Below are 14,420 nucleotides of genomic sequence, written 5' to 3' on the forward strand. Positions count from 1 at the left end.
ATTCGGCTGGGCAAGGAAAGAAGATGGAGAAGGAGAGAGATTGGGCTGGGTAAGGAAAGAAGATGGAAGTCTGGGGTACAAAATGTGTTTGGTTACAGGAATAGCAAAATATTGGATGAGAATTAAAATGCCAGGTGTTGTAAAATTATTGGCCCAGATAAAATGGTTGGTAAAGTGGGTACTTCCCAGTGAATGCTCAAGTATTATTCTTTTAAAAATGCTAATAGCACCATTCTTTTAATAATTTTTTTAAGGAGTCATGTGATAATTTTACAATTAAAAATGATTATTTTACAGCGTCAGTAACAACCACAAGCAATATTGCGTCATTTTTTTTTTTTCCCTATCTTCTCTTAGCATATAACATTGGCGGTAGGGTGTCACAAAATTACCAAACCTCATTTTTGACTATATTTTGGATGATAAGAGAACATAGGAGCCCATATAATTACTCAGAAAATTGGAAGGGAAGTGGGTACGGCCGATCACATTTGAATATTTTTCAACGCAGTATAAGATTCTGAGTTTGGTACCTAAAAAGATATTATCCTGACTTTAATAATTTGTTTGAAAATTGTGAATTTTCTTCCCTTTGTGCACTTATAAATACCCTTGAAACTTCTCAAGGAAATGCATCTCTCAGTTTTTGCAAAGGTTAGAGAGAGAAGAGAGAGAGGAGATTTTGATTTGGAGTGGGAAATTTAGAGAAAAGCAATCATAAATTTCTCCACTCAATTCATTTCCTCTATATTTCCAAAGTATAGATTTTTGTTTTGAAAGAAAAGGATAGATTTAACATCCATCACCCCTTGTCATTCAACAAACGCAACAAATAAGTAAGTCCTTTTAGTTCTCCATACCTTGTTTGGCTGCCAAGAAAATTTCTCAAAACATCTAAATCTGATTTTTTGTCATATCCGGCCCGGCCCCACCACATCCTGGTTCGACTTTACCGTAGCACGATATTGTCCGTTTTAGGTTCCAATCACACCCACATAGTTTTATTTCTGGGAACTTAGACGAGAACTTCCTAATCATCCATCCTGAGATTGCTCTCGCGCGAACTAATTTAATTTCGGAGTTCCTACGAAACCCAAAATTAGTGAACTCCAAAAGGTCTCGTAAGGTCTCGTAGATATGATAATATGATGTGGGATGTTACATTTTTCATCCCAAAATCCAATTTTCTCGGCAAACAAACAAAGAGTTGATGCTATATTCTAAATTCAGTTTATTTTCAGGTGGTAAATCGAAATGGCGGGAACAGAGAAAGCCAAAGGTTCAGAGCTACATCATAAAAAGCGCCATAGCCGCAGCGGAAGCATAAGCAGGAGCCTGAGCAGGGCAAGTTGGCGCATGGAAGAAGTATTCGCGACTGCCACGCACTCGAGAAGAAGCAGCCAAGCGGACGAAGACGAAGAAGATCTGAAATGGGCTGCCATTGAGAAACTACCCACGTATGATCGGCTAAGAACAAGCATCATCAAGTCCCTTGGGGAAACTGAGCCTCAAGGAGTACATAAGCAAGTAGACGTTCTAAAGCTCGACATGAACGACCGTCAGAATTTCATTCAAAGGATTTTCAAGGTTGCAGAGGAAGATAATGAGACGTTCTTGAAAAAGTTCAGAAGTAGACTAGATAAGTAAGTCCTTGTTTTTTATCTGTGTGTTTTAGATTTTAGATCGATTATTTTTAGATTTTAAGTTGAATGGTTTTATAAATCTAATTTATTCCCTATTTCTAAAACTTACCATATTTAAGTAATTATAACACATTTATTTTTTATAAATTTACCATGTGAAATTTATTCAAAATTCAAATTCTTATATTTAAAAAAATTAAACAACAAAACAAAAACAATTTAGTTAAAAAAACTCATAGCTACAGAAGTATTTGTACATAAGTTCAGTATGAATATAAGGGTACATAAGTTTTGGAATAAATGTATCAGTACATAAATTTCGATATGAATGTATCAGTACGTAATTATATTATCCAAAACATACATATGTACGTAAAAGGTATATACATTTATATAAAGAAATTCACGTACAATAAAAAGTAAATAATAATATATGACTTTTTTATTGTGAGAAGTTAATAATAATTATCAATGATAAATAACATTTTTATTGTTTATGGGAATCAGTATATAATATACACACAAAAAACTCAATACTTATTACAATCTAATTAATGTTTGAAATTTACAATTAAATGCCAAACACTATAGTTAGATTTTCATCTTAGACAATGTTTTATTCAAAAAGTAATTTTTCAAGGATTAGAATAGAATTTTCTGTTTATCTTTTATGTTTTGGTTAAATTTCTTTTAAATAAGAAAAACAATATTCACACCCTCTCTATTTCTTACATTTAAATTAATAAATCAAAGAAAATTCGTAGATATAAATTATTAGAAATTTAAAAGTATGTGAATTTCCTTTTTTCTGTATAACCACGAAAAGAACCTGATTGCAACATAGTTAGTCAAATATTGCATCAAAAGGAACATGTTAATAAATCTACTTAAATCGAATCGGTACTAGTCGAAGAAATAGAAATTTCTCAATTTGGTAGATGATAAATGTAAAACGAAAAAGAAAAAAAGAAGATGGATCGCTGTTGGGAATCAAATTTTCCTTCCCCCTTCTTTCTTACTTTATTTTTCTCTCCCACATCTAAGCTCTAACTAATTAATTAATTTTTTTCATGTGTTGTTGTTGATTGCAGGGTTGGGATCAGACTTCCCACAGTTGAAGTAAGGTATGAGCATTTGACAATTGAAGCTGATTGCCATGTTGGAACAAGAGCTCTTCCCACCCTCCCAAATGTTGCTCGGAACATCGCAGAATCAGCAATTGGCTTACTTGGGATTAAATTGACTAAGCAAACAAAACTAACAATTCTCAAAGATGTCTCTGGCATTATTAAACCTTCAAGGTAATTAAGCATTAGATTTATAATCTATGTAATTTGCCATTCTCTGTGGTATGATAAGTTAATTGATATTTTTATTCAATAGACTAACAAATATTTTGACTGGTGATTAATTCTAAGTTAATGATGTTAACCTTTTTGTTGTTTTTCTGTAGGATGGCCCTTTTATTAGGTCCTCCATCCTCGGGGAAAACTACCCTTTTGCTGGCTTTAGCTGGGAAGATGGATCCAAGCTTGAAGGTCAGGCTTTGACTTGACCTAAGGGTTTTAACTCCTATAAGAAAGGGGATTTGATAGATTATTTATAGAAAATTTAGAAACAAAACACTAACTTCAGCCTCCTCTCTTTTTTTTTTTTTTTTTTTTGTTTAACAAATGATTTTATCTACACTAAAATGAAAGGGGTGGACTTAACCTCATAATATGCTAACAATAATGTGATTTAAATTCACTTTTGACGAGAATTAAATCTAAAACCTCTCACTTCAGCCTTCTCTTTTGCAAAACAATAGTTTTTTTTTTTTTTTTTTTCATAGGTCGCAACTTGCCTTTTAGTTCACATATTTTGTTTGTAAAACTTATTTTGACTTTTCAACTAGAGTAAAATTCAAAATAAAATGAAAATTTAATTGATATTGAACTTGTCATTCACCGAAACTCTAGATATTTAAAATGAAAAAATGTCGCTTTTAGTGTTGTAATAATTTTTTTGTTGTTGAATTATGTGAAACAGGTTAAAGGAGAGGTGACTTACAATGGTCACAGGCTGAATGAGTTTGTGCCACGGAAGACATCTGCATATATTAGCCAAAATGATGTTCATATAGGAAATATGACGGTCAAAGAAACTCTGGATTTTTCAGCAAGGTGTCAAGGGGTTGGGACTCGATATGGTATTTTATTAACCCATCTCATCAAAATTCACTCTCTTATATTTATCTTCGATCTCCATTTTAATTATTCAATGATTTATATGTAGAACTTCTTTCTGAGCTTGCTAGAAGAGAAAAGGCCGCTGGGATATATCCAGAGCCAGAAGTAGACCTTTTCATGAAGGTAATATTTTATATTTACATATGTAATATTATATATATATATATCACACACAAACCCCTCGTATGTACATCTAACTATATTTAAATTTCTGGGTTGTTTTTTCTTTTTCAGGCTACTTCAATGGAAGGACTTGAGAGCAGCCTCATTACTGATTATACTCTCAAAGTAAGTAATTTGAAAAAAAAAGCTTTACCCTAAACTAAAATGGTCCATCTTATCTTAATTTGCAAATTAATTATCAATTAGTTATGGTTCAAGTATGTTGCATTCATCTAAACTATCTATTAGCAAACTCTCTTTGTGAATTAAAAAGGGTGTAAAGACAATTTGGTTTTTCCATCACCCGCATATACTTTCGCTGTTGACAACCATGCTTTTGCAAGCAATATACTAAAACACCGTTTAGAATTATTCTTTTTATTGTAAATTTTTTAATGAAATGGTGATGAAGCATGAGCTCATCTTCTTGTAATTGCTAAGTAACATAATTTTTTATCGAATGGTACAGCTTTTGGGGCTTGACATATGTAAGGATACACTTGTTGGAGATGACATGCAGAGAGGGATATCTGGTGGCCAGAAAAAACGAGTAACCACAGGTCGGTCAATTCCTACCTTTTGTCTTTCTGACTGTTTTTAGAATAAAAAGGAATATATTTTTGAAAATTTTAACGAAAAATTTTCAATACTGTTTACTTTAACGAAAAATCATATTTTTACATTAAAAAATCAATTATAGTACTATTCACCTTACCCTTTATTTTATCCTTATCATTAAAACTCAAAGTTTTCAAGTCATTTTCATTAGTTTTTCTTATATTTTTATCATCACTCTCAAGTAATGGTAACAGTCATTTCCTTAATTATTATTATTTAATGAGTTTAAATTTTAAGATTTATGTCTATTTACCACATATATCCTGAAATTTAAACTTATTCAACAATGATAAATAAAATAGTTAGCATCATTGTTACTTCAAAGTGGTGATCAATAGGGTCGTTGATCATATGATCTCATGTTGTAGACCAAAGATACTAGTGGATGGTGTCACACTTTGAATTTTCTTTGCAAAGTCGTCTTACGTACAGTAAGAACTGGAATTTTGATGCACTTTGAAAAACAAATGTCTTTGCAATATTCAAAAGGATTTTTTAATATTGTTTGATAAGCAATGACTAAATTTAACTGAATAATATATGACAAATACCGTTTAAATAATTTTACACACGTCATTCTAAATCGCAAGTTAATTGCTATATTCATGTATTTTAAAAAAGGCTGTATTATATATGAACGTCAAATGTGCAAATGTTAAATTCTATACATTGCCGTACATGTACAATATTTTGAGAAAGTAATTAATACGATCAAATACAGGTGAGATGATTGTTGGACCTACTAAAACATTGTTCATGGATGAGATCTCAACAGGCCTTGATAGCTCCACGACGTTCCAAATCGTCAAGTGCCTACAACAAATTGTACATATCACTGAGGCTACGATCTTGGTGTCTCTACTTCAACCTGCTCCTGAGACATTTGATCTTTTTGATGATATCATTCTATTATCACAAGGCCAGATCGTCTACCAGGGACCACGTGAAAACATATTAGAGTTCTTTGAGACATGTGGATTTCGATGCCCTGAGAGAAAAGGAACTGCCGATTTTTTACAAGAGGTATAATCATGATAAAGTCTCACTTTAATATAAAAATGTTGTGACACATCTTATTATAAATTAGGAGCAAGTGACAAATTGCTTAAGACCCTCTTCCGTGAACAATTGTAATAAGCCTTTGCTAATCCAATTGCTTATTGTTATAAGCCTTTACATCCCATAACTACTGTCTAACCTTTTCAGGTTACCTCAAGAAAAGACCAGGAGCAGTATTGGGCGGACAGAAGGACTCCATACAGATATGTATCGGTCACAGAATTTGCAAACCGGTTCAAGCGTTTCCATGTGGGCATGAGGATAGCGGATGAGCTCTCAATCCCATTCGACAAGGCTCAAAGCCACAAAGCAGCTCTTGTATTCAAAACATATTCAATGCCCAAAATGCAGCTTCTCAAAGCATGTTTCGACAAAGAATGGCTGCTCATTCAAAGGAACTCATTTATTTACATTGTCAAGAGTGTTCAAATTATAATAGCGGCATTCATAGCGTCGACAGTATTTTTGAGGACCGAACTGAACACTAGAAATGAAGATGATGGAGCACTCTATGTTGGTGCACTTATCTTTGTCCTAATCGTAAACATGTTTAATGGGTTTGCTGAGCTTTCATTGACCATTGCAAGACTTCCTGTGTTTTACAAGCATAGAGACCTTCTTTTCCACCCTGCTTGGACTTTCACTCTTCCATCTGTCCTGCTTGGGATTCCTATATCCATCATCGAATCTACTGTTTGGACGGGCTATACATATTACGTCATTGGATTTGCACCGGAAGCTAGCAGGTACCACATTTGTCTCTGTTTAATTTCCTTTCTATATATTTTGTTCGTAAATTAGATTTCCATCATTGAATAAGATAGTCTGTTCATCAACCAAATGTTTGATTGAATTTTTATGTTGGTCCTTTCGCCGGTAGGTAAACTATTTCATGTTATTTTGTATCGATACGTAGGCACATAGTTCTTGTTACTTTGATTAGGTACAATATTATAAACACACGTATATGTAAGTTAATAAAATTGCAATTTACTCTTTTTCGCTTACTTTCTGTATGATACCAGTATATGTGGGTTGAAAAGTTTCTTGTCGTTGAGATACTAATTGCAGATATCAAAATATTTGCAGGTTTTTCAAGCAATTATTATTGGTATTTCTGATCCAACAAATGGCATCATCACTATTTAGGCTTATTGCTGGAGTTAGCAGGACCATGATCATATCAAACACTGGCGGGACTCTCACTCTTCTAGTTGTTTTCTTGCTTGGAGGTTTCATAATTCCAAAAGGTGAGTTGCAAATTTACTACGACAACAACAAAGCCTTTTCCTACTAAGTGGGGTCGGCTGTATGAATCCTAGAATGTCATTGCGCTCAGTTCTATGCCACATCTTACATTAGATCCAAGTACTCTAAGTCTTTATTGCAAATGTAGTTTTCAAAAATTTGTCAAAAACTAACAAAAAGGGACCAAATTAGTATTTCACTGAATATTCAACGAGTTGCTTCATCTGTGACAGGTCAAATTCCAAATTGGTGGACGTGGGCATACTGGATTTCACCTTTGTCATATGGCTTCAATGCTATCTCTGTAAATGAAATGTATGCTCCAAGGTGGATGAACAAACGGGTATGCTAAACTTAAGCTCTTCCTTGCACAAGTCGTTTATGAGCTACATTTGTTTAACGTAACAAAAAGGCTAAACTTCTGCATTTAACTTCCTTGTGCTGCAGGCTTTAGATAATGTTACCAGCGTGGGTGAGGCAGTGCTTAATAACTTTGATGTTTACCACAACAAAAACTGGTTTTGGATTGGTTCTGGCGCTCTTCTGGGGTTTATTGTTCTATTCAACTCCCTTTATACGCTCTCTCTTATATACCTAAATGGTAAGAGTCAATATTCCTTTTTATGTCTAACATGGAATTTCTTCTTTAGTTTGAACTTTTAAAGTGACAGTTTTTCATGGTTTTGTTTCAATAAATTAGCTCCTGGAAAGCCACAAGCCATCATATCTGAAGAAGCAGCAAACAAAATGGAGCTAGACCAAGAAGAATCAAATGAAGAGCAAAGACTGAGAAGACCACCATCCAAGAAAGTTTCATTGCCTCGATCATTATCATCTACTGATGGAAACAATACAAGTAAAAAACAGAAAAATATCGTCAAGTGTAATGTGAGCGTATTGTTATCCGAGTTTCTTACTGAATTAAACTTTTCTGTAGGAGAAATGGAAGTCCGACGAATGAGCAGTCGATCCAGCTCTAGTGGACTAGATAGAAATGCTGATTCGTCTCTCGAAGTCTCCGGTGGCGTTGCCCCCAAGAGAGGAATGGTTCTACCTTTCACTCCTCTTGCAATGTCCTTCGACAGTGTTAATTATTTCGTGGACATGCCAGCTGTAATATTTCTTTTTCTGTATTTCACTCTTTGTTTATCTGAAACATTTTCTTGTAGTCCAACTTCACTATTTAATTAGCTAACTTAGTTCACTATAACAGGAAATGAAGGAGGAAGGAGTAGCAGAGGACAGGCTGCAACTACTTCGTGAAGTAACTGGTGCATTTAGGCCTGGGATCTTGACTGCCCTAATGGGCGTCAGTGGGGCTGGGAAAACGACTTTGATGGATGTCTTAGCAGGAAGAAAGACTGGAGGTTACATTGAAGGTGACATTAGAATTTCCGGGTACCCTAAGAAGCAAGAAACCTTTGCAAGAATTTCTGGTTACTGTGAACAAACTGATATCCACTCACCCCAAGTTACTATAAAAGAATCGTTGATTTACTCAGCTTTCCTTAGGCTCCCTAAAGAAGTCAACAACGACGAAAAGATGGTAAAACCATGACTTGCACTGCTTCTCTGAAAAACGCGTAGCACAATTATTTAAATGCTGAACTGCATGTACTATATATGTTTGCAGATTTTTGTAGGTCAAGTGATGGAACTGGTTGAGCTAGACAATCTCAAAGATGCTTTAGTAGGGCTTCCTGGAATTTCGGGGTTGTCAACAGAACAAAGAAAGAGGTTAACGATTGCTGTTGAGCTGGTTGCCAATCCCTCAATCATTTTCATGGATGAACCAACATCAGGTCTTGATGCAAGGGCAGCTGCCATTGTTATGAGGACTGTTAGAAATACAGTGGACACCGGGAGAACAGTTGTTTGCACAATTCATCAGCCTAGCATAGATATATTTGAGGCATTTGATGAGCTGCTACTGATGAAGAGAGGAGGGCAAGTTATCTACTTAGGACCACTGGGTCGCAATTCTCACAAGATTGTTGAATATTTTGAGGTATTTTATCTGCTTGCAACTTTTTTCATATCTTAATTTTGTACAAAGAAATAATCAAAGGCATTGTCATCTAAGTCTATACTTACCGACTTAATTCCAGGCGGTTCCTGGCGTGCCAAAATTCAAAGAGAAGTATAATCCAGCTACATGGATGCTTGAGGCAAGCTCAACGTCAATTGAGGTCCGGCTTGGAATGGACTTTGCTCAACACTACAAATCATCTGCCTTGTATCAGTAAGTAGAAAAATAAATTGTAAATAATACTATTTAGTTGCAGGGTTCGGAATTGGCTGGTTTTTGGAGAATATAAAACTATTATTCCAATATTTATGACCAGGAGAAACAAAGCTTTAGTAAATGAGTTGAGCACACCTCCAGCAGGAGCAAACGACCTCTATTTCCCCACTCAGTTTTCTCAGTCGTCATGGCAGCAATTCCAGTCTTGCCTCTGGAAGCAGTGGTGGACATATTGGAGAAGTCCTGACTATAACCTTGTCAGATTCTTTTTTACCTTGGCAGCTGCCCTTCTCCTCGGAAGTATTTTCTGGGATGTTGGCTCAAAAATGTATGTGCTATGTACTCATTTTTTTTTAACTATTTCAAATTTTTTGTTCAAGAGCTTCCATACACGAATTACATGCTCATTATAATTTTTTCCTTATCCAGGGAAAGCAGTTCTGATTTGACCATGGTTATCGGGGCTATGTACGCTGCTGTTCTTTTCGTCGGAGTTGATAACTGCGCAACGGTGCAGCCAATTGTCGCCATTGAAAGAACGGTTTTCTATCGCGAAAGAGCTGCTGGGATGTACTCTGCATTACCTTATGCACTGGCACAGGTGAGGGGCAAATAAATACTTACGTTAACACACTTATAAATCCGATTTTTGTTGCTATCTAAAAAATTCTCATCCGACTCAAATAAACCATTTGTATGACATGCAGGTCATTATTGAAATACCATATGTGTTTATTCAGACCACTTACTATACACTGATAGTGTATGCTATGGTGAGCTTCCAATGGAAAGTAGAAAAATTCTTCTGGTTCTTCTTTATCAACTTCTTCTCCTTCCTTTACTTCACATACTACGGCATGATGACCGTTTCCATCACACCGAACCACCAAGTAGCAGCCATATTCGCCGCAGCTTTCTATTCAATCTTCAATCTCTTCTCCGGTTTCTTCATTCCAAGACCAGTAAGTACTAGTATTCTTCTTCCCACAACCATATACTTTAATTTAAATTGGATTATAAATGATACTGGGATTTATTGGTCTACATTAATCAACAAAATCACAGCGACCATTGAGTGTTCCGAATTGTGTTTGAATCTCAACTATTGGATTTTGATTTAACAGTTGGTGACTATGGATTTTTGTCCCCAATGGCAATCAAGTGATTAAAATTCGTTATAAATGTATGTTAACACGAATTATTTATCTTTTGAAATTTCAGAAAATACCCAAATGGTGGGTTTGGTACTACTGGATATGTCCCGTGGCATGGACGGTGTATGGATTGATTGTGTCACAGTACAGCGACATTGAGGAGACCATTACAGCACCAGGGATTACACCTGACCCAACTGTGAAATGGTACATAGAAGACCACTTCGGATTTAAATCAAATTTCATGGGACCAGTGGCTGGAGTTCTAGTTGGATTCGCAGTCTTCTTTGCTTTCATGTTTGCCTTCTGTATTAGGACACTCAACTTCCAGGTTCGGTAGAGGAACTCTTTGTATACCTTATACCTGTTATATAACTATATATGTGTTCGTGTTTTAAAAGTGAGATATGTCTCGTAGAGATTGTATCTGAAAGGCTCATGCATATTTTTCTGAAGCTACCACGGTGAAAGATGAGTTAGTTAATATGGCAAAAGCTATTACAAGGACATGACTAATAAAATAAAGAAAAGATCAATTGCACACAAGCGACGTTGGAATCGAATCACGCTGCTAGAATACATATTTATAATGGTGAAGTCAGAATTGGGACTTAACCCTGGATTTTCATGTTCTCACTCTCTTAGATGAGCAATTTTTCAATGTGGCGGAACAAGAAGTGGTACACTCCGTATCATTATACAAATTACGGGAAATGTATGTTAAAAAATTAATAACTTAAAAATAAAATTTTTCATCGCTTATATAAAAACACGTGGTGTACCATCCTTCTTACTTAATTTATGGTTGAGTTTTGGTTTGAAAGGAATGATTGGCTATGCTAGCACTTGCAATGTCACCACTGTAGGTTGAATGCAGTTAGCAGTGAATCCAGGAAAAATTATTCGGAAGGTAACATGTAAAGCTCACAAACATTTCTTAGACATATAATAACTTCAAAAATTAAACCATAATTCCATCATTCATAATTTATAGAACAAGTTACAATTGTCCACAACGCGTTTTCATATTTTGAAAACGCTGCATTATAACTTCATTATCAATGGAAGAAAAAATATTGCTCTCAGTAAAAACCATAATGCTATTTCTCAACCATTGATTTCCCATTCGGTTATGCAATGAACTTTTCACAATATTCATAGCGGAAAAGACTCTCTCCACTGAAGCAATAGCAACTAATAGAATTAAAGCCAACGTAATTAGCAAGTAAACATGATTATATACTAAGTTCCTCCCCATCTCCACCATTTTTTTTGCTAGACAACCAATTCATTTCAATTGAGAAAATTCTCTCTTTGAATGCATAGCAAGAATATAGTGGCCAAGTTGATATTTAAAAACAAAAAAAAAAAAAAAAAAACAAAACAAAATTAGAACGACAACTCCTCTTTGGCATTTTACCAAGCAATTAGAGGGCATGTATGAAAGACAAGTCAAACCTTCAAAGAAGCAACACCCAAGTCATCTATAGAGATTCACCGTACCTTGCCCCATAATGGATCCGCCAGTGAACACAATTAAACACTGTTAAAATGAAATCCTGTTACTAGTGAATTTATAGCTTTCTAGAGAGAAAGCTCCTCTTTGTCTCTAAAAACAATCCCACCTTGTTCCGCCCTTAGTTGTCTCCTCTGGTTGCCTTTTTGAGAGACTTTTTTTGCTGTTTTAATTTCATTACTTTTTCACCCTTCATATCATTTTGTCATCATTTTTTTAAACTCAAACTTCCATCCTCCAATATACCTTCCCTCTACCTCCCATCTTCATAATACATCCCACCCTGACCTTTGATCATATATAGAAGCAACGAGCCGAAGATGGATGATAGATTCATTTCTTTCTATCAATGCTCCTCCCCCAACATTGTCGGATTTTCCTTGAGGCCAAATGTTATGAGGGTTTTGCCAAAGTAATGGTTTTTTAATACCCCTTAGCCTCACCATTTTCCATTTGTTACTGTGTTCGTATGTGAAGGGACTGGACCCAGGTGCAAAGGAGATGGACCGGGCCGGGCCGGGGATAGCAAATTCTAATATAGGAACCGGACCTAACCCGGCCCGGTTGAAATGGGCCGGGTCCACGGGTCCTTGTTTTTTTTTTTTTTTTGGTTATATATATATATATTAAAAATAAGAGTTAATTACAAAAAACTACCTCAAGTATGGGTCAAATGACACTTTCATACCTCATCTTTTAAAATTGACAATGTCATACCTCATCTTACGAATTTGTGTCAATGTTATACCTTCCGTTAGCTTGGCCGTTTATTTCTCAGTTGAATGCTGACGTGGCTTGATTCGGGATCCATTTTTATTAAAAAATTAATAAAAAATTATTAAAAACAAAAAAAATCATTTAATATTATTTAAATATTAAAATAATAAAGAAAAATTATTAAAAAAAAAAAAAAAAAACCAACGTCGTCCTTTCCCCCCCCTCTCTCCCTTCTCCCCATATGCAACTACAACCCAGAAAAACAGAAGAGAGAAAAAAAAAAAAACCAATTTGTTTTCCTTGCTCCTCACCCCCTCTTCTCCCCACACCCACACACCCAACCTCCCCACCTTCGCACCCCACCCTCTACACCCAACCTCGCACCCACTACCTACAACCCCAAAAAAAAAAAAAAAAAAACCCAGAAAAAAAAACCCATTCTCTTGGGCGAGGAGAAAATGGGCGGCCGGGGGGGGGGGGGGGTGGGGGGTGGGTGGTGGGGGAATGGGTGTGGAGGGGAATGGGTATGGAGAGTGTGGGTGTGAGGGGGGCGAACTGGGTTGCTGCTGTTTGTTTGTTTTTTTTTTTTTTTTTTTCCTTCTCTCTTCTTCTTCTTCCCTCTTCTTCCCTCTTCTTCTTCTTCTTCTTCTTCTTCTTCTTCTTCTTCTTCTGCAGGGGGACGAACTGGGTTTCCAATTTTTATTTTTTTTCTTCTCTCTTCTTCTGCTTCCCTCTTCTTCTTCTTCTTCTTCTGCGGGTTAGGTTGGGGGGGTGTGGGGTTGGGTGGGAGGGGACGGGTTTACTGCTGTTTTTTTTTTTTTTCCTTCTCTCTTCTTCTTCTTCCCTCTTCTTCTTCTTCTGCAAGGGGACGAACTGGGTTTCCAATTGTTTTTTTTTTTTTTCTTTGTTCCTTCTTCTTCTTCCTCCTTTCTAGGTTGCATGGGGTTGAGTTTGTGGTGGGGGGAGGGGGATGAATTGGGTTTGGTTTGGTTTGGGTTTTTTTTTTTTTTTTTTTTTCTCTTCTTCTTCTTCTTTCTCCTTCTTCTTTTCTGGGTTGCTGGGTTGCAGGAAGATGATGGGGAAGAGAGAGGGGGGAGATGCACGAAAGGAGAGGGAAGATGATGGCTAATGTTTTTTATTTTTTTATGTACTTTTTTATTATTATTTTAATATTTAAATAATATTAAATGATTTTTTTTGTTTTTAATAATTTTTTTAATAATTTTTTAATAAAAATGGGTCCCGGATCAAGCCACGTCAGTATTTAACTGAGAAATAAATGGCCAAGCTAACGGAAGGTATAACATTGACACAAATTCGTAAGATGAGGTATGAAAGTGTCATTTGACCCATACTTCAGGTAGTTTTTGTAATTAACTCTAAAAATAATAATAACAAAATATAAAATTAAAAAAAAAAACTAACATTTGCACAGATCCATTTCCAGCAGATTCACAGTTAACTGGGAAACAAGTTTAGACATGTTAGGTGGTAATACCCTACAATTTCATGCAAAAATATCAAAACAGAATGTTACCCCCCCCACACTTAAACTAAACATTGTCTTCAATGTTTTAGACACAATTGAACACATTACACATAACATAAGGTAAGCAACAAAGGAAAGGGTTTAGGGACGCAAATCTGAGTGAGGAGCGATTCCCAAGTTCTTCCTTTGTTAATTGCATGGGTTGCCTCCCAAGTAGCGCTTTCTTTTACGTCTTGCAGTCGGACGATGCCACATTGATCAACCTTCATGGGAACCCACGGCATAGTGGGTTGTCTCCTCCTCAACATGCTCTTCAACACTTTCATAATAAGGCTCAC

General features: G+C 35.7%; 1 protein-coding gene across 2 annotated transcripts; it reads left to right on the top strand.

The window, feature by feature from the left end:
* The first annotated feature begins 632 nt into the window (after positions 1-632).
* On the top strand, positions 633-10,760 carry LOC103944820 (ABC transporter G family member 36-like). 2 transcript variants are annotated; one of them, XM_009355280.3, is made up of 22 exons: positions 635-836; positions 1,242-1,643; positions 2,735-2,944; positions 3,097-3,181; positions 3,675-3,834; positions 3,921-3,997; positions 4,109-4,162; positions 4,506-4,596; positions 5,376-5,677; positions 5,861-6,459; positions 6,803-6,963; positions 7,195-7,304; positions 7,409-7,562; positions 7,662-7,817; positions 7,899-8,074; positions 8,175-8,507; positions 8,595-8,969; positions 9,070-9,203; positions 9,307-9,534; positions 9,636-9,807; positions 9,914-10,168; positions 10,428-10,760. In XM_009355280.3, exons 2-22 carry the CDS (start codon positions 1,255-1,257, stop codon positions 10,698-10,700), a joined length of 4,494 nt encoding a protein of 1,497 aa, XP_009353555.2. In that variant the 5' UTR covers positions 635-836; positions 1,242-1,254; the 3' UTR covers positions 10,701-10,760. The 2 variants fall into 2 exon arrangements, with proteins under 2 accessions (XP_048443027.1, XP_009353555.2); XM_048587070.1 differs by lacking the exon at positions 9,914-10,168 and having other exon boundaries at positions 633-836.
* The last annotated feature ends 3,660 nt before the right edge of the window (positions 10,761-14,420 follow it).

Source organism: the organism of the source record quoted next, unplaced genomic scaffold, assembly GCF_019419815.1.
Source record: "Pyrus x bretschneideri cultivar Hongxiangsu unplaced genomic scaffold, Pyrus_bretschneideri_v1 Contig26, whole genome shotgun sequence".
NCBI classification, from domain to species: Eukaryota; Viridiplantae; Streptophyta; class Magnoliopsida; order Rosales; family Rosaceae; genus Pyrus; species Pyrus x bretschneideri.

What these genes read in the sequence shown, in the direction of transcription:
- LOC103944820 (XM_009355280.3), top strand. Translation starts at nt 1,255, where the DNA reads ATGGCGGGAACAGAGAAAGCCAAAGGTTCAGAGCTACATCATAAAAAG. An exon ending in TTCAGAAGTAGACTAGATAA is followed by an intron (nt 1,644 to 2,734) that starts GTAAGTCCTTGT and finishes TGTTGATTGCAG; the next exon opens with GGTTGGGATCAGACTTCCCA. An exon ending in CTCTCTTATATACCTAAATG is followed by an intron (nt 7,563 to 7,661) that starts GTAAGAGTCAAT and finishes TCAATAAATTAG; the next exon opens with CTCCTGGAAAGCCACAAGCC.